General features: G+C 39.0%; 1 protein-coding gene across 2 annotated transcripts in view; it reads left to right on the top strand.

Annotated features, from left to right (window-relative positions):
- pdhx (pyruvate dehydrogenase complex component X) overlaps window positions 1-27810 on the top strand; it is a 64811-nt gene that overhangs the window by 7775 nt on the left and 29226 nt on the right. For both annotated transcript variants that reach the window (XM_063001646.1, XM_063001656.1), the window contains exons 2-5: window positions 4119-4202; window positions 8323-8423; window positions 19263-19459; window positions 20784-20882. In XM_063001646.1, the coding sequence (XP_062857716.1) occupies window positions 4142-4202; window positions 8323-8423; window positions 19263-19459; window positions 20784-20882 (458 nt within the window). In that variant the 5' untranslated portion in view covers window positions 4119-4141. The remainder of the gene's footprint in view (window positions 1-4118; window positions 4203-8322; window positions 8424-19262; window positions 19460-20783; window positions 20883-27810) is intronic.

Below are 27810 nucleotides of genomic sequence, written 5' to 3' on the forward strand. Positions count from 1 at the left end.
GTGTTGTATTTTGTAGGTGTAATTGCACGAAAGAAAGAATACTTTACTCAGCCAAGTTCCTTCTTCTCTCTCACTCACTGTCCCCGCTGTCTGATACACAGTGACAGCTACTGGCAGGAGTATACATAAAGTAATAGATTTGTTCATTTTCTCACCATTGCGCTTCCTCTTCACCTTCTTTGGGGACATTTTAATATTGAATTTTACAAAATATAAAGAAATCATCGAAAAAACACTGTCCGCTGTCCAAATGTTTGCTCACTGTATATATATATACAGGGGTTGGACAAAATAACTGAAACACCTGGTTTTAGACCACAATAATTTATTAGTATGGTGTAGGGCCTCCTTTTGCGGCCAATACAGCGTCAATTCGTCTTGGAAATGACATATACAAGTCCTGCACAGTGGTCAGAGGGATTTTAAGCCATTCTTCTTGCAGGATAGTGGCCAGGTCACTACGTGATGCTGGTGGAGGAAAACGTTTCCTGACTCGCTTCTCCAAAACACCCCAAAGTGGCTCAATAATATTTAGATCTGGTAACTGTGCAGGCCATGGGAGATGTTCAACTTCACTTTCATGTTCATCAAACCAATCTTTCACCAGTCTTGCTGTGTGTATTGGTGCATTGTCATCCTGATACACGGCACCGCCATTGGATGCACATGGTCCTCCAGAATGGTTCGGTGGTCCTTGGCAGTGACGCGCCTATCTAGCACAAGTATTGGGCCAAGGGAATGCCATGATATGGCAGCCCAAACCATCACTGATCCACCCCCATGCTTCACTCTAAGCATGCAACAGTCTGGGTGGTACGCTTCTTTGGGGCTTCTCCACACCGTAACTCTCCCGGATGTGGGGAAAACAGTAAAGGTGGACTCATCAGAGAACAATACATGTTTCACATTGTCCACAGCCCAAGATTTGCGCTCCTTGCACCATTGAAACCGACGTTTGGCATTGGCACGAGTGACCAAAGGTTTGGCTATAGCAGCCCGGCCGTGTATATTGACCCTGTGGAGCTCCCGACGGACAGTTCTGGTGGAAACAGGAGAGTTGAGGTGCACATTTAATTCTGCCGTGATTTGGGCAGCCGTGGTTTTATGTTTTTTGGATACAATCCGGGTTAGCACCCGAACATCCCTTTCAGACAGCTTCCTCTTGCGTCCACAGTTAATCCTGTTGGATGTGGTTTGTCCTTCTTGGTGGTATGCTGACATTACCCTGGATACCGTGGCTCTTGATACATCACAGGGCTCTAGACTAACTTTTTGTACTGGTTGCACTGGTGCGCCTAACTTTTTTTCTTGGGTGCACCAGCACAAAAGTTAGGTGCACCCAAATTTTCAACCGCATCACATTTAACGCCTGTTTTACAGGTTCACTTTTTTTTTTACATTGACTGATTGATATTGATTAACTAACAATCTGGTCAACATAAAGTTCTTTATTTGAAGCACAATTCTACAAGAAAGATAACTTAATTGCTTAAAGTGCTTCACTGAGCTGAAATTTAAACTCAAGATAAATGAAATAAGAAGAAAATCTAAATTAAAAGTGCAAGTGTTTTAAAGGCTTCAAACTGAACATCGCATTTAATGATAAGAATATTACATATGGTTAATGCAGTAACGAGACGCATATTATTGACATAGGCTACATGACATGACATTATTACATTTTGAGTCAGTTTGCTGCTGATATGTTTAAAGTGCCTTAAAAAAAAGATGAACTGTGTGATATGAGGTGGTAAAAGTGACCCGGACAGAACAAACAATGCTTAACATGAAATATAACCAGCACACGTGAAGTAAATCCAGTTAAACACAGATACATGTGGAGCTGTTAGACTGGGTTTGATGGTTATTTCACACACATGGATGTTTGTATAATGGAACTTTAATGATGTTTTATCTATCAATTTAAGCGCTGAGTAAATCGGTTATTTAGTCGCGGTGAAAGCGAAGCGCAAAACTCACGTCAACAAACTAAAGAAAACAACAACTGAGACAAACACGTCACGTCTTCTTATCATCGATATTTGATTGATGTTTTCACATAAAAACCAACATCTGTAACAGCAGCACAGATGCTCACACATATCTTACACACTCCGCAATGCTATTACTACTCTTAACTTCCGCTGTGTAATGCCCACCGTTGATGACGCTGGTCCCGCCCTTCACTATCTTTGATTGGCTTAGACATATAGATATGATTAGAAATGGATTTAATGTGTGTGTGTTGTTGCATCGGAGAATTTAGAGTCACAGAGACTTTTCTCCCCTCGAACGGCTGGTCGCACCGGTGCGACCTCAGATTTTTTTCAGTCGCACCATTGAGAAATTAGGTCGCATGTGCGACCAAATTGGTCGCACTCTAGAGCCCTGCATCACAAAGACTTGCTGTCTTGGTCACAGATGCGCCAGCAAGACGTGCACCAACAATTTGTCCTCTTTTGAACTCTGGTATGTCACCCATAATGTTGTGTGCATTGCAATATTTTGAGCAAAACTGTGCTCTTACCCTGCTAATTGAACCTTCACACTCTGCTCTTACTGGTGCAATGTGCAATTAATGAAGATTGGCCACCAGACTGGTCCAATTTAGCCATGAAACCTCCCACACTAAAATGACAGGTGTTTCAGTTATTTTGTCCAACCCCTGTATATAGAGAGAGACGCCCGGAGTCAACTTGTTCGTGACGTCACGTGTTTCGCGAATTTCTGTTCGTAATCCAAAATTTGTTCGTATGGTAAACGGTTCGTAACTCAAGGGTCTACTGTATGTAGAAAATCTCAGTACATTTTGTAAATTACCTATGTAAGCACAATGAGAAACACTTTTTAAATAAAGTTGCAAAATGCAATGCAACAACATATCTGCTTCTCACCTGCCTCAGTCATGGCTAGGCCTTGATTGATTACATGGTCGACCAAAGTTGCAAATATTTTATTAGGAATATTGGCTTGCCTTTGCCATGCTCTTCCTCCTCTTTCACAATGGCTTCTGTGCCTTCCTCTTACTCTCACTTTTCCTTTGTGTTCTTGCTGGTCCATTTTCTGCCTAACACCTGTATGTCACTTGAGGCCTCTTTTATACATTGATAAATGATTGAAGTGTTTTTCTAATTGAGGCGGACTTTGACTTGTTTGACCAGTTTCTTGACTTGTGCACTAATATGGTTGAGTATCTAGGTTATTTGTTGGGTTCTTGTTATGCTCTGATCTGCCATAACATTAAAACCACCTACCTAATTTTGTGTAGGTCCTTCTTGTGCCACCAAATAGACCTGAGTCATCGAGACATGGACTTCAGACATCCCCACAAATGCTCGAATTTGAATTTGTAACATGGCCTAATGAAGCCAAAACATGCGTGAACACTTTGGATGGTGGTCCATTGTTTTATTGTTTTGTTTTTTTCTTCACATTTATAAATTACCCAATGTTTGACACAACCTCCTTGTTGCTGTGCGCTGATGCATGTGTGGACATTAATTGCACACAATACTTAAATTTTTTTTATGAGCTCTCCAGTGGTATTCTGGCATATTTAGACAGGTCAGTCTCCTGCCTTTTTAGGTGTACAGGATTGGGAGGGCCAGTGTCATGTGCAAAGTCTTTGTCCAGCTGCAGTGGTTTAGTGCTGCTTGCTTTAGTGGGTGCTGAAAGCCTTTGTGCTGAAGCATAAAGTCTGCAGGATCAAGTGCTGCTCTCATTCTGGCCTGCAGCATGACACTGATGTGCTCTGATTTTCTTATTGTTTCTGTGCAATGCTCAACTAGCCATGGCTAGTGAAACTTAAAACCCAGAAAAGAAGTCTAACCTTGGTCATTTAAGTTAGGGACACTTGTCTTGTAGATTCAACTAGATAAGGAAGTTAAAGTGCTCATACCCATATGAGGAGAAGCCTGTGGATGTTACCTACACTAGCTAGCATTGTATTATATCTATCCTTTAACAGGAATGTTTGTTTAATCTCTCACTACTTTAACGTTACATCACTCATTTTGCTGACTCACTCTGGTAGAATATCTTCTTCATGTGTCAATAAATGCAAAATAGTACACAGTATTTCCTTGTTTTAATAAAGCATCTCTCTGTCTTTACTGCAGGGGTTTCCCCTCTCAAGGTGCAGATGCCTGCCCTCTCACCCACCATGGAGGAGGGCAACATTGTGAAATGGCTAAAGAAAGAAGGTAGGTGGGAGTTTTTGGCTTATGTTTAACTGTGATTTCTTGTAAATTGTGATTTTTTTTTTTTTTATGTCATTATTTGCTGAACTCACATGACCAGGTATTTAAAGTTATGGCTTAAGTGTGGGTGGGATTTAAGTTCAGAATTTACAAGAAAAACCTCTGTTTCAAATAAAGCCACTTTCTAAAAACAGAGCTTAAAATAAATGGGGCAATCATATTTAGGCAGTTAAGGTACTTTACTAGTAATAAAAGGTTGCTGGTTTTAACCCCACCATTGACCAAATTGCCACTCTTGGTCCCCTTAAGCAAGGTTCTTAACCCCTAATTGCTTGAATTGTATACATTAATAATTATAAGTTACTTCGGATGAAAACATCTGCTAAATGCTACGTTTTTGTTTACTCATGTTGTCTATCTTATATTACATTTGGTTAAAATATTACATGTAAATGTGAAAAATTGACCAAAAAAAAAAAAAACTAAATAAATCAAGTGATGGGCAAATACTTTTTCACAGCATTGTACTCTTCTTTGTTTCATCCCAAACTGAATTCTCACTCACCCCTTTTCCACCAAAAAAACCATGGTTCTTGAACCGGTTCTGTTACGGTTTCTCTGAACCTTGGTGTTTTATAGAGAACTGACGCACGTTTCCACCAGTTTTTGAGAACCAAGCCTGTGTCATCATCGGTGGGCGTTACACAACGAAAGTTAAGAGTAGTAATATCATGGCGGAGTGTGTAGATTATGTGCGAGCATTTGTGCTGCTGTTACAGATGTTTGTTTTTATGTAAAAAGCATCGATCTAACAATCGGTGATAAGAACATGACGTGTTTGTCTCAGTTGTTGTTTTCTTTAGTTTATTAACGTGAGAAGCGTGTTGTGCTTCGGTTTCACCGCGACTCTCGGCGCAAATAGCTGATTTGCTCAGCGCTCAGCTTGAGCGGTGAAAGATCACTAAAGTTCCACGAAACGAACATCCATCTGTGTGAAATAACCATCAAATCTACTCTAAAATACCACATGTATCTGTGTTTAGCTGGATTTACACGTGTGGTGCTTATGCAGCTCCGGGAGTTGAAAAAGCTTCACGCTTTATTTTTCACGCTAAGCATTTTCCGTTCTGTCCGGGTCACTTTTACCATGTAATATCACACAATTCACCTATTTAAAGGCGCTTTAAAAATTTCAGCAGCAAACTGGCTCAAAATGTAATCAGGTGAACATTAAAAGATAAAAATGCGGCATTAAGCTCCATACGAGACCCCAGCTGACGCCGCCGTTGTTGCTTACGCAATGCTGTACAACATGACACGCCCACAGGTTACGTCACGGTTCGGGCTGAAAAACCAAGTATTCTCAGATTGGCCCGCTAGTTCGCTGTCCGGAACCTCTTTTTTCCGGTGGAAACACGCAGAACCAGTTCAAAGTCAAGTTTGGGAACCGGAACGGGCTCCGTGCCGCGTCGGTGGAAAAGGGGTAACTGTGGACTTCTGTGTCTGTGTGTAAAATCGTAAAAAATGTACATCGATTTTAAGCTCTTCCAGCGCATACATGTAACTCTAGATGGTGGGACTTTATCATGTGATAGTGTGTGAAAGGTCCTGCTGTGCAGCACATGTGAATACATATAGGGAGTAGAACATCATATAAAAACCATATAGCCTTTTGGGTTATGGGTTAAATATTTAATTGCAAAAGACTGATATACATGCATATAGCAGACTGCCACACTCAAGGTCAAGGGGGTTAAGTGGTTGCATGGTAGAGCCAGGACTTGAACTCACAACTTTTCAATTGCTAGCCCAAAGCTCTACCCACCTTCCTGCACAACTGTAAATCTTTTTTGACCTGTAGGCACCCAATGCAGAACCCGAATTCTCAACTTTTTTCTAGTCGAGTTCTGTCAGGTGTACTCTGGACAAAAACATCAACATATTTACAAATCTTAGTCACATAATGACTGTGTAGCAAAAACTTTATTACTTCATGTTAGTAATTTCTGGTACTTTAGACTTAAGTCTACTGGATTGGAAATGCGCATGCTGAGAGGCTAGTGGCATGGAAAGCTTACACAAAGAGTCTGGAATGACAGTAAGACAGATACCATGATATTTATTTTGGCCTAGCTTTGGTGGTGGAAATTCTATTTTTTAAGCTCTCGCGTTATACATTTTTAACTTTAAAAAATGGTCATACATGTGTTCCTTTTTACAGAACCTTTATTACAAATCCTGTTTCTAGAAAAGATAAACACATTAAAAAGAAACATATGTGATTCTCTTGACTCTATTTTTCTAATGTTTTTACTAATCATCTGTATTGTGTTTTGTAAATATAAACACATTTAGAATTTGATGCCTGCAATACACTCCAAAAAGTGGGACAGAAGCATGTTCACCCCTGTTTTCCATTGTTTTTCATATTAATGAGACTTTACAATGGTCTGGAAACTGATGGCACTAATCATTGTAGTTTTACAAGTGGAATTTCTTTACATTATTGCTTGATACAAGACTTTCGCTGCTCAACAGTTCATGGTTGCTGTTGTCTGATTCTCCTTTTCATGCAGCACCATACATTTTTATTAGGGGATAGCTCTAAACTGCGGGCAGGCCAGTCAAGCACAAGCATTCTGTTTTTATGGTCATAGCACATAAAGAATAAGGTCTGGCATCATCTTGCTAAAATAATCATGGACTTTCCGGGAAACAACGTCACCTTGATGGCAGCATGTGTCTCTCTGAAGTCCTATAAGTATACGCCTCTGCTGCAATACTATACTTTTTTTACATTTGCAAGTCACCCATGCCATGGGCATTGATGCGCCCATATACCTTGACCCCTGTACCAACAAACTGCATGGCCTGTTTTATTTTTGGCAAAGAGAACCCGACATCCATTTTTCCAGAAAACAAGCTAAACTCATCTGATTAGAGCATCTCAGATTTCGAACCATCTCAGGCTCAGACCCAGAGATCAGTTTTTTTCTTAGGTTGCATTTATTGATGCAGTGGTGGACTGTGCCTAGTGACCCTGGTTTTCTGAAGTACTTCTGAGCCCATGTGGCTATATTTATCACAGTAGCATGATGGTTTTTAATGCAATGCCATGCAAGAGCTCAAAGATCACACACATTCAACAGTGGTTTACAGCTTTACCCTAAACAGACTGAGAGAACTTTATATTCCCTTAATCTTTTAATAATATTATGAAAAGTAGATGATGAAAGACTAAAAGAACATTGAGAAATGTTCTTTTTTAACTGATTAGCAATTCTCTTTTGAAGTTGGCGCAAAGTTTTGAGTTATGACTTAAAATCGCTTGTAAAGACTGATCCTTTGGTGGATCATGATTCCCTCTCGTTACCAATTCATCTGCTTATTGTGGAATGCAGGGCGGCACAGTGGCTCAGTGGGTAGCACTGTTGCCCCACAGCAAGAAGGTCCTGGGTTCGATTCCCAGGTTGAGCAGTCTGCGTGGGTTTCCTCCCACAGTCCAAAGACATGCAGTCAGGTTAGTTGGAGAAACACAAAAATTGTCCATGACTGCGATTGACGTTAAACCTGTGTACTGATGAATCTTGTGTAACAAGTAACTACCGTTTCAGTCATGAATGTAACCAAAGTGTGTAAAACATGAAGTTAAAATCCTAACAAATAAATAAAAATAAATTGAGGAATGCTGTAACTTAAATATTTTCTAAACCTTTTACTTTTATTTTGCCCTGTCCCAACTTTCTTTCGGAGTGTATTGCAGTCATCAAATTCTGAATGTTTTTCTATGTATTCACAAAAAACAATGAAGCTTTCTAGTGAAAACATTGGATTTTTTTATTTCTTTTTTTCTGAGTTACATAAAGATTCAAGATAATTAACAAATCACAGATTTTTCCTCTTCCTGTGTTTTACTGAGTGTCCCAAATTTTGTAGAATTAGATCAGCAGCCAAGGCGGTAGCACCAGGCAATAATTTTGTGAAGTGTGAATCATTCTTGTTTTAAAGCACATTATGTAGGAAATGATATTGAAATGTAAATGTGATAAACAGCAATGTTATTAAGTCTTCATTACAGCAGGGCTTTTGTTATTGAGTTTTGAATGCGTATGTCTGTGAACAGGTGAGGCGGTGGCAGCTGGCGATGCTCTCTGCGAAATTGAGACAGACAAGGCTGTGGTTACCATGGAATCCAATGATGACGGAATCCTGGCTAAAATTATGGTGAGTGCATGAGAGAGAGAGAGAGAGAAAGAGAGATAGATTAGAAATCCTCTGGAGGGGAAGCAAATATTAGGTGGTTGTTGAGTGAATGAAGAAAGATGAAACTGATTTTACTTTATTGACTTCAATCTCCTGAGTCCTCCCACCAAAGCTCTGCTCCTAATCTCATTTTGAGGCAGTCCTTGAAGGTGTGTGTGTGTGTGTGTGTGTGTGTGTGTGTGTGTGTGTGTGTCAGTGTGTCATGCACATGTCTTAAGAAGTGTTGTCTTCACTAGTTGGTGTCCCCCTCGTTAAAACTGCTCTGAACTAGAGCTGCAGAACTCTGCTTTAATAAGCATGCTGGCTGCTTTTCATCTTTTTTTGCCCAGTGTAATGTGGTGGCTTTTTTTTTTAAGAGAAAATGAAATGTAGTGTTATGCCTCTTTGTTGGGAATTCCTTTGCCTCCAATAACGTAGTTAAATTCAGTCTGAGCATCCATTTTTTTAACAGTGAAATCTAATTTCAGTGTTATTCACTGGTAATACTATATGTACAACTATCTGAAACCGATATGTGTGGCTAAAACAAATGGTGTGGTATTTTTTAACTGTATAGCACAGTGCTTAGCTTGGTAGATCTGATTCCAAAGTAGATTCATTTGAGGGAAAGGGATCTTTCTATGTCTCAGCATAAACTGTAACTGAGCAACCATTGTAGAACAATACAGTAGCTAAAAATCCACAAACAATAGGGGTTAATGAAAATACAATAATTGGGCAAAGTAACAAAACAAAGTAACAAATGAAAGTAGGGCTGCAACTATCGATTATTTTTGTAATCGAGTATTCTATTGATTATTCCAGCGATTAATCGAGTAATATGATAAGAAATACTTTTGCTTTAATAAAGAGCAAAAATAAATACATATGAGATTAAATAAGATGTGTCTCCTAAAACAAACTGTACATTTTTATTCTCTGCACACAGTACAGTTTAAAAAAAAAACATTTTTGTAATGCAAAAACAAAGACATCAAAAATAAATCAAATTACTTTTACAATGTATTAGGGATGTCCCGATCCGATCTCACAGATCGGGATCGGGGCCGATGAAGGCATTTTTAACTGATCGGAAATCGGCTTTACTAATGCCGATCATAACCCGATCTTTTGTTTTACGTCAGCATGTCCGCTGTGTGGAAATACTTTAAATTGGAAAGTGAAACAAGTCCAAGAGCTGCGTTCATTACTGTAGAATTTTACTGTTTATATGGTGTGTGAGTCGAGGATCACTCCGGTTTACAAAACAATAACTTTTAATCTGAGTAGGAAAACTTCAGGACCATAACATACAGCTTTTACGAGTTTACGTGTTACAAGACTGAACGACATCTCAGTATCAAGCTCTCTGATTGGCTTAGTTATGTAACCGGGCGTTGTAGTGATGCACTCGCTTAATAAAGAAATAAAATACACGGTATATTCACAAATTGTCGGGAGCAAAACACTTTATTAACTTATTCTGTTCCGAATAGCGGACAGCCAGAGCCGAGCACGCTATCCCATGCACTATGGAAGCCCCAAAGGGTCAAAACACACTCACTTTGCGTAGACCCGTCCATCAAACCATTGTCACAATACAAGCACTTTAAGAACTGGCTTTCCTTCATAACAAAAGAGTGACTTTCCATTTTATTTTGGTATTCAGGTTTTACTGTAATGCTGTTAAGTAACTTATTTGTTTTTTTATATTCAATTTAAGCTGCTACACCACTTGTGAGTGGAGATTTTTGTTCATTTTTAGTGTATCACTGCATTAAACAGAATTATGTTCTTTGAATATAAAGTTCAAAGTGAAACTGTAATTATCTCACTTCATTTTTACTACAATGCTGCACTAGGTTTGTTTACTTTTATTTTGTAAAAGAACATTAAGCAATAGCTTGGATGCAGGCAATTGTTTTCCTACAGCACTGCAGAGCTATTCAGTTGTTAAACATATACATTGGATTAATTTGAATAACTGTAATGTACTTGAAGTGTGCACTGTGTGAACAGTATTATCTAGTTCTTATCTAGACAATATCTAGAAAATACAAGTATCGGTTTGAGAATCGGTATCGGATCGGGATCAAAATTAAAGATCGGGATCGGGATCGGGAACAAAAAAACGTGATCGGGACATCCCTACAATGTATACAGGCAACCTGAAACTAAGGCATAAATAATAATAAACAATAATACATAAATATTGCCTCTAATTTGTGCAACCTTCAGAACTAAGTTTCAGCTACAGCTCACGCAGAACATTAAGCTTTAATATTTTGTTAGGAGGCTTTGTGGCGTTTGTAAGAGGCTCTGTCAGGATTGTATCTCCTAGATGAGGTAGATTTGGCGTTTGTGTACGTGTGTGTTTGCTTAAGCCTTCAAAAAAGCCTGTGGTGGTTGTAATGAAGAACAGTAAGCGTATCAACAAGACGCTCTGATGCTGTGGATGTTGTTCTGAGGTTTCGTTTTTTCCAGCTTAAAATGATCTTAAACTTTCTATGGTTTTCTCCGGTCTCCTCTGTTCGCCCCTCGATATTTTCTCTCTCTCTCTCTCCATTCTGCAGTCCGCACTATCAAATCTCGGCTGCGTCTCAAATCACAGCGGCGAGTGTGTCCAAACACGTAGTATTTTTTTTTAACTGTACGTGAAAAGTACGCGGTTTAAGTACTGTGTGTATGTGATTTGGGATGCAGCCCTTGGCTTCTTCACGTCACCTGCCCACAGCGTGAACGCGTTGGGCAAAAGTTAAAGTCGTCCGTGCGAAACACTGTGAGCTGTATATAGTTGTATGGATTAAACGATGCCTCGATGCGAAAAATTTGCATCGATGATTTTAGTGATCGAATTACTCGAGTATCTCCAGGAATCGTTTCAGCCCTAAATGAAAGAAACAAAAACATCTGCAGCCCGCAAAAGAATAGCGCAGAGTAAGCATGACTGCCTGATGCTGGTTAAGTCCAGCGTGGGTCCAAACGTTGCGTCTGCTCTAGAAAGGCCTTGATAAGAGAGCTGGCCCAGAGGGCGGAAAGATGCCCCAATGCCAGTGATGTTGGAAAAGGTAAAGAGATTACTGGCATCTTTTGCAGAGGTAAACTGGACTGAAATGTGCCTGGCATCAGGGTTTTAATAGAAAGCAGGTGGCCTCAGGGAAAACTCTGAGTTCAATAAACTGTGTGGTAAATTAAAACTTAAGGTGCAGGGACCTACACATTATCTGTGCCCCCATGCCCCCTCTGTCAGCCATAAATGGAATGGCAATATGGAAGGACATGCTTCTGTAATTATTAACACCCCCTCTATCCTTCTTCATCTCCTTGGCAGGTGGGACCATTACAATAACCCTAAACACACTGTGTTTACTGCCTGTCAAGTCAGTCATCTAATGTGTTGTTTTTTTGCTTAATAATCTGACATTGTTTACAGCATTTTTTTAATGCTGTGAGCTCTGTCTTTTATCTGTTCTAGACTTGCACTCTTTGTATCACTATCACATTTTCATTCTATAGGAGCATGTGCACTCTGATTAGTCTGTAATGAAGTCACATTAACACATCACGGTTTAAGAAAAATGACCTTTAGACCACTGAGCATGCCATTTCTCTCCTACACACATCTGCTGTAGCTTCCTCTGCAAGGGAGTTTCCATGGCAACTGTCCAGGCCTTTGGGGGTTGGTGGGCTTAGATCTTGAAGAGAAAATAGTTTGAATTGGATAACCGCTGCTATCCAGCAAAACATCAGACTGCTCACTTTAGCTACACAAATGTGTGTGTGTGTGTGTATACATTCACATCTCTCTTTATAGTTTAGGAAAAGTATGTTGTATTTATTAATGATGTATTAGTCTTTTTTACCTAGTCAGAAAATTATTTCAGGGGTTATTTATCTAAGAGTCCCACTATAATCATCATTCACACTTGGTTATTGGATTGGAGGTGACCATGAGAGTAGCAATATAAAGAGACATTTACCCACCTTAGTAACACTGCATATAGTTTATGCAACCTTGTCCCTATAATCAATCACATGCTCGGAACTACTGACTTGGGGAAAAAGTGACAACATATTATAATAAACTGGAAGATGGGATTATGTTCCAGAGCTGAATTGGATTCCCAATAACATATTTACATAGTGTGTAGTTTTTCATGTGGAATGGATTGGACCCCCACCCCACACACACTTTTTATGTGTTTGTGTATACACCGATCAGCCATAACATTAAAACCACCTCCTTGTTTCTACACACATTGTCCATTTTAAGGTTTCACTTACCATGTAGAAGCACTTTGTAGTTCTACAATTACTGACTGTAGTCCATCTGTTTCTCTGCATGCTTTGTTAGCCCCCTTTCATGCTGTCCTTCAATGGTCAGGACCCCCACAGGACCACTACAGAGTAGGTATTATTTGGGTGGTGGATCGTTCTCAGCACTGCAGTGACACTGACATGGTGGTGGTGTGTTAGTGTGTGTTGTGCTGGTATGAGTGGATAAGACACAGCAGTGCTGATGGAGTTTTTAAACACCTCACTGTCACTGCTGGACTGAGAATACTCCACCAATCAAAAATATCCAGCCAACAGCGCCCCATAGGCAGCGTCCTGTGACCACTGATGAATGTCTAGAAGATGACCAACTCAAACAGCAGCAATAGATGAGCGATCATCTCTGACTTTACATCTACAACGTGGACCAACTAGGTAGGAGTGTCTAATAGAGTGGACAGTGAGTGGACACAGTATTTAAAAACTCCAGCAGTGCTGCTGTGTCTGATCCACTCGTACCAGCACAACACACACTAACACACCACCACCATGTCAGTGTCACTGCAGTGCTGAGAATGATCCACCACCTAAATAATACCTGCTCTGTAGTGGTCCTGTGGGGGTCCTAACCATTGAAGAACAGGGTGAAAGCAGGCTAAAAAGATATGTAGAGAAACAGATGGACTACAGTCAGTAATTGTAGAACTACAGTGCTCCTATATGCTAAGTGGAGCTGATAAAATGGACAGTGAGTGTAGAAACAAGGAGGTGGTTTTAATGTTATTTTGCCCTTAAGGCATTTTCAATCTTTTACACATTTTATGTCTATAAATTATTCACAGAAATCAAAGGCATGCAGTGGTGCTTGCTATTAGCCCCCAGGGGACCAACTCAAAGCCTCTCTGCCTAGTAACAAGCACCAGGATCTTTGGTTCAATCCTAGTGATCTTTGCCATTCCTCTGACCTCATCAATGATGCTTGTGTATATTTATAAGCCAGGAGTAAGAAACAAAACCCCCTGGGATCTATATCTGATCTTGGTGTGTTAGCTGATTGAAAGTGGGATAGTGAATGTTCTGTTCAGTTTATTAATACACATATATCAGGGTTTAACTTGCCGCTTGGAAATGTATTTGTGGTTCTGTAATTTAAGACTGCTATTGATTGTATTAAATTAATTTAATATAATAAGCATTACATTGCTCTAAAATATTTTCTTTATATTAACATATTTTTATAAGCAGTTGCATAATTTTTAATTACCAGAATTTTTGTTGGTTTAGTTATTTAATTAAAATGCATATAATGTTAACGATTTAAAGGATCGTTTAATTCCATGAAAGTCTTCATATTGTGCCATGTTATTCTATTTGATTCCCTTGCAAATTTATTATGGTGGGGTTTTGCTGAAAATCTGAACCCCATGTGACCCTTAAAAACTAAGAATAATGTATGATAAAATACTAAATTGTAAAAAATGTATTCAATTAAGATATTAGTACAATTTTAGGCCATTTGTACAAAATGTTTACACTGCCGTTTTCTCCAGTTTCTTTCATTTAAACTAATGCATAATAATAATAATAATAATAATAATATTAATAGTAATAATAGTAGTAGTAGTAAAACGGTGCTATCTAATATATTACAGGGTCTTCAAAATGTCTTAAAACACATTTTAATAGTGAACACATTTATTTATTTTTGGGTTGTGCAACTTTTTCATAGTAGTGAAATTAATTATCCAGGTAATGCATTTTATTATTGTTATTTACTGACAAATTAATCATAAACCATTTTTAAAATGCCTTAGATACAAGCATATGACTTTCGATTGAATGAAAAACAACAAAGCTTTGTGTTGTGCGGTTGCCCATTTTGTCCAAGTGATGGCAGTGTTAAGCTCTTTATTTTTCCAGATCCCAATTAAGCCTAACCATCTGTGATCTGAGAAAAGAGGATGGTGAAACTCACCATAATCTTAAGTTGCTAGGAGCAGAAGGTTTACAGCTCTGGAGAAACAAAAGAAGCCAGGTTTCTGTAAATACCTTTTCCTAATTGCTGTTTATTGATAGTGATTTATGTAGGCAGTGTTTGTTTGTATGTGTTATTACCAGCCTCCCAGAAGTCTCTGGATTTTCTGTATTGTGTAGCACAGTTTCTGTTTACCAAGCACTTTCAGAATTGTCAGTGCTTGCTGCAATTGCTTGCCTGATTTCTCCATCACATGACTGGAAAAGAACAAAAGACAATCACATATCCTTTTATTACGTTCTGTAATGTTGGGTCTTTTACAAAGACTGGTAAAGAATTCTGTATATAGAGTGCCCTAATATTCCACATTTTCAGCACCCACAAGGCTCTTTTGTATGGTACAGGTAATATACCTATAATATACCAAAATTAGAGAAATTTGGAACAGTATGGAAAATGCAAGTTAAAAAACAGTGTTTTACAATTGCTTTGACTTTTCATTGAAGACAGAATGAACCCAAGCTATTTAATTTCTGGTCAACTTTATTTTGTTTGTACAACCCCAAATCCCTTGCCAATGTGGTTATATCAGGTATTGTTAAATGGTGGTTTCTGATGTAGTGCCATCTGAGAGATCAAAGATCACGGGCATTCAGCTTAAGTTTGTGTCCTTGGCCTTTACGCACTGAAATCTCTCCCGATTCCTGAATTGTTTAATGATAGTATTCACTGTATAGGGAGAAATATGCAAATCCCTTCCAACCATTTTTTGAGGTTCATTGTTTTTAAACATTTCAATCATTTTCTCTCACATTTGTTGACAAACTGGAGATCCTCTGATCATCTTTGCTCATTAAAGACTCAGCCTTTCCTGGATGCTGCTTTTGTACTAAACCATGATTACAATCACCTGTTCACATCACCTGTTTGGAATCACATCATTATTTAGTTTTTTCACCTCATTACTAGCCCTAAATTGCCACGTCCCAACTTTTTTTGGAATGTGTTGCAGGCCTGAAATGCAGGCCTAAAACATGAAATATCTCAGGTTCAAACTGTCTGCAATCAAATAAAAGTCAAAGTAAATGTAGGGAACACTGCATTTTTATTTCATTTGCATTTTCCATACTGTCCCAACTTTTAATGATTTGGGGATGTAAATATACACCATTCCTGCATTTCAGGCCTGCAACACATTCCAAAAAAAGTTGGCATGGTGAAGCATTTACCACTTTGTAATATTGCCATTTTTTCCTCACAACACGTAAAAGATATTTTGGCACCAAGGATACCAAGTGATGATGTTCAAGGTGTTGTTTGTCTAAGGTGTGCAGCAGTACTGAGTTGTCATTGTTGTGTTTTTCTTTTTAAAATTACATTCTATCTGGCAGGCCTGTTCTGTACTTGTACCCTTTTGTAATGTGTGCAGCACATGGTTATGCACTGTCTTGTTGAAAAATGCTTGCACCTTCCTTAAAAAGATGTTGTCTTAAAGGCATCAAAACCTCAATGTTGCTCTAAAATCTCAATGTACATTTCTGCATTAATGCTGAAATCTCAGATGTGTAAAGTATCTTTGCCAAGGGCACTGACACAAGCCAATAGCATGACCCTGGTTTTTGGACTGATTATAACAGCTTATAACACTCTGGAAGGTCCTTTTCATCTTTGGTCTGGAGCACACAGCATCCATTTCTTCCAAAAAACATTTGGAATACCGATTCGTCAGACCACAATACATGTTTCCTCTGTGTGCTGATGCATTCCAGATGTCTCTGATCCCAGGGAACTTGATTTTGCATCTGCACATGGTTAACATAAGACTTTTTTTTTTTTTGAAGTGGCATTTGTGAATGTAACTTGAGTCTCTTCTACGAGGTACAGGGGTTGGACAAAATAACTGAAACACCTGTCATTTTAGTGTGGGAGGTTTCATGGCTAAATTGGACCAGTCTGGTGGCCAATCTTCATTAATTGCACATTGCACCAGTAAGAGCAGAGTGTGAAGGTTCAATTAGCAGGGTAAGAGCACAGTTTTGCTCAAAATATTGCAATGCACAAAACATTATGGGTGACATACCAGAGTTCAAAAGAGGACAAATTGTTGGTGCACGTCTTGCTGGCGCATCTGTGACCAAGACAGCAAGTCTTTGTGATGTATCAAGAGCCACGGTATCCAGGGTAATGTCAGCATACCACCAGGAAGGACAAACCACATCCAACAGGATTAACTGTGGACGCAAGAGGAAGCTGTCTGAAAGGGATGTTCGGGTGCTAACCCGGATTGTATCCAAAAAACATAAAACCACGGCTGCCCAAATCACGGCAGAATTAAATGTGCACCTCAACTCTCCTGTTTCCACCAGAACTGTCCGTCGGGAGCTCCACAGGGTCAATATACACGGCCGGGCTGCTTTAGCCAAACCTTTGGTCACTCGTGCCAATGCCAAACGTCGGTTTCAATGGTGCAAGGAGTGCAAATCTTGAGCTGTGGACAATGTGAAACATGTATTGTTCTCTGATGAGTCCACCTTTACTGTTTTCCCCACATCCGGGAGAGTTACGGTGTGGAGAAGCCCCAAAGAAGCGTACCACCCAGACTGTTGCATGCCCAGAGTGAAGCATGGGGGTGGATCAGTGATGGTTTGGGCTGCCATATCATGGCATTCCCTTGGCCCAATACTTGTGCTAGATGGGCGCGTCACTGCCAAGGACTACCGAACCATTCTGGAGGACCATGTGCATCCAATGGTGGTGCCGTGTATCAGGATGACAATGCACCAATACACACAGCAAGACTGGTGAAAGATTGGTTTGATGAACATGAAAGTGAAGTTGAACATCTCCCATGGCCTGCACAGTCACCAGATCTAAATATTATTGAGCCACTTTGGGGTGTTTTGGAGAAGCGAGTCAGGAAACGTTTTCCTCCACCAGCATCACGTAGTGACCTGGCCACTATCCTGCAAGAAGAATGGCTTAAAATCCCTCTGACCACTGTGCAGGACTTGTATATGTCATTTCCAAGACGAATTGACGCTGTATTGGCCGCAAAAGGAGGCCCTACACCATACTAATAAATTATTGTGGTCTAAAACCAGGTGTTTCAGTTATTTTGTCCAACCCCTGTACATCACACAACGTTTGTGAGTAAACACTGTTTAGTATAAACATAATTCAGTATCTGTTTAGGAAATTATTTACAACTTTAACAGTGAAATGTAAATGGTGGGTGGGCGGGCATGTCTTTAGCCATATTATAAAAGCTGGAAATTGGGTGTCTGACATATAGAAGCTAGCAGATGTGATATAAACAAGATATTAACAATTTCTCTTAATGATGTAGGTTTATTAAATGTAAAATGCACATTTTTTAAAATAAATTGTGAAAAGATATTTTAGCTATAATTACAGCTGAGCTAGCGGAGATAAGCTGCCACTAGCAAACGGCTAATAAAAGTTTATAAGGTAAACAACAACAAAAAAATCAAGTAAATCAAACAAATCACCAAAATTAAGCTAACATAACCATGTGGATGTGAGTTTAAACTTGTAAAAGTGTTTAAATTGCCCTAATAGAATAGATAGCTACCTCTACTGTTCGCAGTGACAGTTAGAACCTGTCTGCTCTGCTGAGCTGCATGATGCAGTCTGCCAGTTTTGTATGACTCAAAGAGCCACAAAAATGACTCAAAGAGCCACAAAAATAAGCAAATACAATATGTGATTTTGCGATTGGTTCAGACAGAATGGCACAAGTTAAAGATAAAAAAGATAAAACTAGCCACAAACCCCAGCAATGGTCCTGCACAGCAACAAATAAACATAGTTGCTGTATTTGTTCTTTTTTTTTTTTCTTTTTTTTTTTTTTTGACCCAAAGAAAACAAACAAACTTGACCATAACCAGAAAGCAAAGCGTTAAGTCCAGGTGCTCAGAGCTGTGTGGCACCCACACTACCTCTCATACCACTGTGCTGCCCTGTGCTTACTCTGTTACCTAACATGTGGTATTTTTATGTGATAACTATTTTAAAAAATAAAAGTTAATCACAGGAAATACCACCTGCTGTGTGTTTTAAATGGCAAGTTTTACATTATGATACTATTTCTCTTTAATAGTTTAGAGGAAAAATGTTCATTTTATGCATTGGCATTTTTATAAAGCTGGTAGAAAAATGAGCTGGTCTAAGATGGCAGCTTTTACTCAACACCAGAAGACACATGGTTGTGTTTATGACTGATGATGAGTGGACATTGTGATCAGATTGAGAACAATGTCTTGTTTGTTCTTAGTCGTGATTTGTTTAGAGTTGCACCCTGATGATGAGTCAAAAGCCAGGCAGCTTGTCAAAAATAGTTTTTCAATCCTGCCTTCTTTTATACGCTCATTATTCCAGGGGAAAAGGTTAAGTGAATAATATTCACCAGCATTTATATACATGTTGTTTCTTTGACTATAAAAGAAGACAGAATACTATGGATGAAATGTATGAAGACAGAAATCTAAAGGAATTCCTCTGTTTCTATTTTTTCCATCTCTCTCTCTCTCTCTCTCTCTCTCTCTTTTCAGATAGAGGAGGGGAGTAAGAATGTGCGTTTAGGGACTCTGATTGCTCTAATGGTTGAAGAAGGCCAAGACTGGAAACAAGTGGAAATCCCTCCTCTGATCTCCTCCCAGCCTGCTTCAGCTCCTGCCCCACCTGCTGCGACTCCGCTCCCTGTAGCTCCTGTAACCCTGCCCTCTAGTGCTGCACCACCTGTAGTAACGTATGTATAAATTGCTTTTTGCATTTATTAAGATGCAGTATAGGTTTAGGTGGGATAATGGGAGTCCAGTGCAAAGTAGCACTAATAGGTTTATTTAACACTAGCAGTTTTCAACTCTCCCATGGTTGCCATTTTTACCCAGGGTTTTTCTTATTGTTGAATCGTGTGCATTGACCTTAATTAAGGCAGTCTCATGATTCTGGTGATTTCCTGGATGAGTCGTCAATGCTTTCTTAGTAAAATTTCTGTAGTCAGGCAGCTCCTGGAAGGTTTTATCAGTGTTCCAATACTTCTCTATTTATGAAGTTCTCTCACAAAGTTTGGCACCAAGTTTGCTTGAAATGGCAAAGCCTTTGGATGATCCTCTTTTTAGGCATATGCATGATACCCTTCTCTATTACCAATTCAGCTGCTTATTGTAGAATATTTAATTAAATAGTTTTTAAACACTTATTTTGCCCCGTCCCAAGTTTTCTTGAGTGTGTTGCAGACATCAAATTTGTAGTTGTAAGCCAAAACAATAAAAGTCACATATTTGCACTTGTCAGTTGAATAAATGTTTAAAACAATTAACAAATACTATGAGGGATCTTCCAAAAGGGGAAGAAGATTTTCATGTGATGATGATGTGAAAGCAGCGGTGCATTAGTGGCTACACGCTCAACCCCAATCTTTTTTTGCAAAAATGTTTTTTTTTTGCTGATGGCATTAAAGTTGGTACGATGCTGGAAAAATTCATTGTAAGGTGACTAATGAAAAGTCATGTTTTGTTTTGTTTTAATTCTTAATAAATAGAGTTTAAAAAATATATATAAAAGTGCGGAAACTTTTTGAACAACCCTCGCATATACTTGTGGTATTGCATTGTACTAAATATACCAACCTTTTTGGAAATGGGGTTCATATGATGATGGGGGCTGATATCTCCCAGCAAAGTCACATATGACACAACTGCCACTGCTTGTATTTTGTTTAATAACAACATATGACAGATGATGTTTTTAATGATTTTATAATGACAAAATAACTGATAAAAATCAGTTTTAACCTATTAGTATTTTAACTTATTAGTGCAGAAAATCTTTTTTTCATTTATACTTGTTACACTCAACAGTGCACCTTATGGTAACAATGAAATCAGAGGCTTCACCAAGCATGTTCAGTCTGGATTTCATCTACATCTACCATGAACATTTTGATCAACTCAAACAGCTCAGTCAGATTCTGTGATCAGAATGAACTCGGTGTACTTTTGTAAAAATGTGGTACTTTTATACCTTTTATATCTGTATATTAATGAAGTCCTGGTGTGTTTAATTTTCAGATTGCGGCTGAGTCCTGCGGCCCGCCACATTCTGTCCACACATGGCTTGGACCCCCACTTAGCTGTAGGCACTGGGCCACGAGGGCTAATCACTAAAGAGTGAGTGTAATAAAACCTGCATACACAAACAGTCACACAAATGTAAACACAGTAAGAGAGATGGGATTTGAAATAATGATGGTGATGTAGTGACCTAGTCTCAGATGTGCTTGGTTGAAGCAGAAAGATGTTGTATAAACAATGGTGTGACAGTGGTAGCCTAGTGGGTAGAGCTTTGGGCTGTCAATCAAAAGGTTGGGGGTTTGAGTCTTTGCTCTACCAAGTTGCCACTGTTGGGCCCTTAAGCAAGGCCCTTAACCCTCTTGTCTCCAGGGGCGCTGTACAATGTTCTGACCCCAACTCTGACCCAGCTTCCAAACAAGCTGGGATATGTGAAGAAAAATTTTTTTTATACTCTGTTCTAAGTGAGCTGAGGTTCTCGGATGGCACATCTGTAATATACACCGATCAGCCATAACATTAAAACCACCTCCTTGTTTCTACACTCACTGTACATTTTATCAGCTCCATTTACCATATAAAAGCACTTTGTAGTTCTACAATTACTGACTGTAGTCCATCTGTTTCTCTGCATGCTTTGTTAGCTCCTTTCACCCTGTTCTTCAATGATCAGGACCCCCACAGGACCACCACAGAGCAGGTATTATTTAGGTGGTGGATGATTCTCAGCACTGCAGTGACACTGACATGGTGGTGGTGTGTTAGTGTGTGTTGTGCTGGTATGAGTGGATCAGACACAGCAGCGCTGCTGGAGTTTTTAAATACCGTGTCAACTCACTGTCCACTCTATTAGACACTCCTACCTAGTTGGTCCACCTTGTAGATGTAAAGTCAGAGACGATCGCTCATCTATTGCTGCTGTTTGAGTTGGTCATCTTCTAGACCTTCATCAGTGGTCAAAGGACGCTGCCCACGGGGCGCTGTTGACTGGATATATTTTTGGTTGGTGGACTATTCTCAGTCCAGCAGTGACAGTGAGGTGTTTAAAAACTTCAGCAGCATTGCTGTGTCTTATCCACTCATACCAGCACAACACCAGTCAGTGTCACTGCAGTGCTGAGAATGATCCACCACCCAAATAATACCTGCTCTGTAGTGGTCCTGTGGGGGTTCTGATCATTGAAGAACAGTATGAAAGGGGGCTAACAAAGCATGTAGAGAAACAGATGGACTACAGTCAGTAATTGTAGAACTACAAAGTGCTTCTATATGGTACGCGGAGCTGATAAAATGGACAGTGAGTGTAGAAACAAGGAGGTGGTTTTAATGTTATGGCTGATCAGTGTATACCAGTGGTGAGATTTCAAGCTTGTGTTTTTAAATTCTCAGCTCTGCTATTGACCAGCCAGGTGCCCACATGCAGACACGGTTAGCTATCGTCTGCCTTAGACATGATCTGCCAGGTAAAAGGTCTGAAGGGATTCCTCATCACTGCTGCAATTACGGCTTCTGCTGGCTTGTCAATAGCACCTTCACAGCGATTATGGATAGTGGAGAATGGAGATCAGTGCATGTTTCTCCATGTGTGGACTTGGCTCGTGTAGGTGAAAAGAAGCAGTTGGCAACTGGGCATGTGTTAGGTACAGCCCTCCTTGGCTAGGGTAGGGGTCTGCCTCAGCAGAGGAGAGATACATCTGGGTAATTGGATGTGACTAGGAAACTAATAGAATATTTTTAAAAAGCATGAGGTGAGCTTAGGTAAGATGTGTACAATGGGAGCTCTGAGTGTTTTTAATGCCTTTTCTCTGGCTCTGGGAGTGTAATGGAAGGCCTGCTGTATTAACCAGAATTCCCACCGGCTAATCTCATTAGCAACATGGGTTACTATGACAACCCAGTCTTCATGCTTCTCCTCAGCGAAACTCTGTGTGTGTGTGTACATGTACATAAGCTTTTACACATTTTGTAAGGTTATTTTGTGTGAAATTACCCTTTACTGTAAATGTGAATTTCACCATACATTTTAATGTGTATTTACCATCTGTTTACTAAATGGCAGCCAAGGTTCTTTCTCTGTGGAGTTTGCACGTTCTCCCTGTGTCAGCATGGATTTTCTCCGGGTGCAGTCAGGCCAGTTGGAGCTACTAGAAATTGCTCTAAGTGTGTGTGTGTGTGTGTGTGTGTGTGTTTGCTTGCACTGTGATGGACTGGCAACCTGCCCAGGGTGTTTTCTGCCTTTTGCCCAATAAATTGGACCCAGTGCGACCCGTAACAGAATAGCACAGGGGTACAACAGACAACAAATAAATGAGTAAATAAATGGTTAAGTTCTGTTAGCTACTGTTCATAGTCTTTTTTGAGAGGGCTAACAACAACAGCAGATCCTTCACCATAATTTATGTATTTACTCATTTCCTAGGGTGGCACAGTGGCTCAATGGGTAGCACTGTCACCTTACAGCACTTGGGTTTGATTCCCAGGTGTGGAGTTTGCATGTTGTCTTCTGTGTCTACGTGGGTTTCCTCTGGGAGCTCCAGTTTTAATCCACCATACCCTGCTCTGTATGACAGCAAACCAAATGGCATCCCACCTTTCAGCTGTCGTGTCATACCTCATCTAAACGCAGTAAATCTGGAATAGCATAGCCCAGACACGCCTTTGTTCGACCCCAAAGATTCATTATGGTTAGAGGAAAGTTTCCAATGCACTGGGCTATCTATACGGATGGCTCTAAAACAGAGACTCGAGTATCAGCGGCGATTGTAGCTGGCAGATGGCAATCAGAATGGAACTCACTAGCCAACAATAAGCTGCATGAAATTTGTTCTAATATAAATATTAAGCAAACTACCTTTCTGGAAAAACGTACAGAACAAACGTTATATACGAGATGCCGTATCGGACACACTCAATTTACGCATTCGTATCTGATAAGGGAAAAGGAGGCCCCCATATGCAAAATTTGCCAAACTACAATTACTATAAGGGCAGCACGGTGGCTAAGTGGGCAGCACTGTTGCCTCACAGCCAGAAGGTCCTGGGTTTGATCCCCAGGTGAGGTGGTCCGGATCCTTTCTGTGTGGATGTTCTCCCCATGTCTTGTGGGTTTCCTCCGGGAGCTCTGGTTTCCTCCCAAAGACATGCAAGTGAGGTGAATTGGAGATACTAAATTGTCCATGACTGTGTTCGATATAACCTTGTGAACTGATGAACCTTGTGTAATTAGTAACTTCCGTTTCTGTCATGAATGTAACCAAAGTGTGAAACATGACATTAAAATCATAATAAACAAACAAACAAACAATTACTGTAAAACACATATTGACAATGTGTTAAATGTAACAGAGAAAGAGAGAGACTAAGAATGACTTACTCAATGAGCAGTATCTTCACCTGAAACAATGCAAACATGGATGTAAATAAATGTCAATGGCCAGAAAAATGCTATCCCCCTGGTCAAGCATGGAGGTGGGTCAATGATTTGGGGATGTTTTTCTACAGTATGACTGGCAATCTTGATCATGTGACTTAGGGCTGGGCGGTATATCGTAAATATCGATATATTCGATATTACTTTTTACACGATGTTGAAAATGACCATATTTGATATATTGAGTGTGCATAGAATACACAGGTTACCATTTAAGAACGTTTAAAACACAAAAGCGCTAAGCGGAACGCTTTCCTTTGCGTATGAGCATGGAAACTAAATCACTGAGTCAATGAGTCAGAAACGACTCTTTTCAGATGAATTATTCATTGGAATCGAATCAGAAAACTGTGCTCTTATCTATGGTAAAGATTCATTCGTTTTGCTCTCTCTGTGGGCAAAACAACTCTGGTTCAAGAGATTCAGATGTATAAACCAATCAGAGCTTCCGAATTCATATTTTGGGCGGAAACTCTCTCTTCATTGGTTCTTGTATAATTGACAGATAAGTGAACTAATTACCAGCTTCAGCTTTAAACCGCGACAGCCGAGAGAATAAATTAAGTTAAATGATCTAAGACGGTTTTCATTAGTTAGGTGTATAAACACAGTTAAATTTGGATTTTTATATTCTGGAAATATTCTGGAAATATACAAGATGTCCTCCAAGGTAAGCTGCGGTTATGATTTTATACTGCTGTGTGGTTGATCTGGGTTGCAGTGCTGCTGTTTACCGTGTGATTTCATTTTGCAATGATAGCAAAGCATTATCAAATATTAAACGTTTTCAGGATTTTTTTGATGCTTATTCATTTGAAGTAAAACGGACAACATAAATGTGATTGTGAGATTTTGCTGGTTTGTTTAATATAAATATTGTCAATATGAATACAAATACAGCCTGTAATAATACAAAATATAAACACTGTAATTAGTCAGAATTTATCAGAACTACAATATTGTGTGTTTTTAAGATAATTTATAAACAATATAAGGTAAAATACAGGCAGTGGCCTGCTATTGTACTTTAAGTTTACATTATATCGTATTGTATATCGCCACTTCTCAAAAGCATATCGAGATGAGTTTGTTTAGCCATAACGTCCAGCCCCAATGTGACTGGCATTGTGGATTCACAGAAATACCAAGACGTTTTGAAGAGTAATGTTATGCCTTCTGTGGTAATTCTACCTTTGTGATAAGCAGACTTTCCAGCAAGACGATAATTCCAAGCACACATCCAAGTCAACCAAAGCTTGGTTAAATAATGAGTCCTGGAAAATCCTGGAGTGGCTTTTTTTTTTGCTGGCCTCTTTCTCCAGTTTAAAATATTTTGCTTGGGGAGAAAGAGAAAAGATTCCACAAGAGAGGAGTCAGAAGTTTGTAGCAATTACCAGAATTTGTTATTAGAGGTTACCAAGACAAAAGGATGTTTTGAAGTACTTCAAGTACTGAAGCTAAGGGTTGAATAATAGTGGACAGAGATATTTGTCAAGTAGCTGTCTTTTATTGAAACTCAAAACTGTAGACTTATCAAAATTGCTCGTATGTGTCATCATATTTGTTTGTTTACTTCTTCTTGTTGTATATTTTAATTAAATTCGTGAGGGCGGCACGGTGGCTACGAGGGTAGCACTGTCGCCTCACAGCAAGAAGGTTCTGGGTTCGATCCCCGGGTGGGGCGGTTCGGGTCCTTTCTGTGTGGAGTTTGCATGTTCTCCCCATGTCTGCTTGGGTTTCGTTCTGGAGCTCCAGTTTCCTCCCACAGTCCAAAGACATACAAGTGAGATGAATTGGAGATACTAAATTGTCCATGACTGTGTTTGACATTAAACTTGTGAACTGATGAATCTTGTTTTACAAGTAACCACCGTTTCGGTCATGAATGTAACCAAAGTGTGTAAAACATGACGTTAAAATCCTAATAAATTAATTAATTAAATGATCTACACTTCACCATAATACCTTTTAAGGTGAAAATTTCTGATTGCAACTGTACAGTTTTTCACAGCTAGACTTGTATACTACGTTTCATTGCCTTGTACCTGTACTGAGCAATGACAATAAAGTTCTATCTATCTATATATCTACAATTGTATAATTTATAAACAAAAAAAACATTTTGCTTTTGTTGATAAGAACAAAATGCTAACAGAAAAGCTGTGGTTTGCTGGACCTCACTTCATATAATTGACTAAATAAACAGCTTTGGAAGAAATAACGAGTACATCAAGTTCCTGTGTACCACACCTGATGTCCAGAACAAAACCTTTCAATAGGCTTACACAAAGACATGCTCTAGCATGATCACTGAGGATGTGACCTGAAACCATGCGGTAAAACCCTGATGACACAGTTCAATGCTAACTTAACTCTTGTAACTTGAACTTGAACTAATAAAAACACAAAAGGTAGACTGAAAGTGAGCAATGCATGCAGGTTTGCACATATCCTGAGCTTTGCAAAAGCCCTTCAGACTGCATCAAATTTGCACTATAGCTTTATACTCTTTTTTTTTTTTTTCATGTGTCCTTATATACAGTTGCAATTGGAAATAATAAACAGAATTAAATAAAAATAAAAAAAGATGTTTCAGTAAACAGAGAAAGAATATTTATTGGTAAAGTAGACACTTGAGTTGGGTTACGAGCGATCTTTTTCAACTTAACGTACGTTCAAATTTTGGATTACGAACCGAAATTTGCGAAACACGTGACGTCACAAACAAGTTGACTCAGACCGTCTCTCTCTCTCTCATATATATATATATATATATAAATATATACACACACAGTAAGTGAACATTCAGACAGCGGACGGTGTTTTCTTTATATTTTGTAAAATTCTATATTAAAATGGCCCCAAAAAGAATTTATTATGGTGTATGGTACAGCACACGTACTGTACTGAAATGTGGTGTTTTTTTATGTACAGTACTACTGTGTATTGTTGTTTATTATTGTTTATTACAGTAATGTCTATTCTATAATTTAAGATTTAAGGGAAAATATACTTGTATTTATAACTAAAAAGACCATTTAAGACATTAGAAAGGTTAGGTAAGGGGTTTGGAAGGTCTGGCACGGATTAATTCTATTTACATTATTTCTTATGGGAAAAATAGGTTTAACTTACGAACATTTTGACTTAAGAACAGCCCCTCGGAACCAATTAAATTCATAAGTCTACTGTACTTTTAAGCAATTTTGATAAAAAAACATTATTTTGAAAAACCTCTAGTTTTCTGAACACATCTTTGGGTGGTGTTTATATAACACATTGCAGCTGAAGCAAATTAGGCGTGGTTTGTTGAGTCCCTATGGTTTAATCATGTTGTAACCCAACTTTAGGTCATACACACTAGCAGTAGACTAGTAGCTAAAAGTTAACGAAAAGTTTAGCTTATTTCCTTTAGGGGTTGAATATTTCTGATTGCAACTATAAGTTCATCAGTTGTTTAAATTTACACTGCATGGTCAAAAGTATGTTGAAATTAATTTTAATTAATAAAGCAACTATATAAGCTCTATTTTTTTATAGTCGACATAAACATAAGCATAAGGCCATGCAATCTCCTGACAGTGAAGAAGTGGTACT

Source organism: Trichomycterus rosablanca, chromosome 1 (genome assembly GCF_030014385.1).
Source record: "Trichomycterus rosablanca isolate fTriRos1 chromosome 1, fTriRos1.hap1, whole genome shotgun sequence".
NCBI classification, from domain to species: domain Eukaryota; kingdom Metazoa; phylum Chordata; class Actinopteri; order Siluriformes; family Trichomycteridae; genus Trichomycterus; species Trichomycterus rosablanca.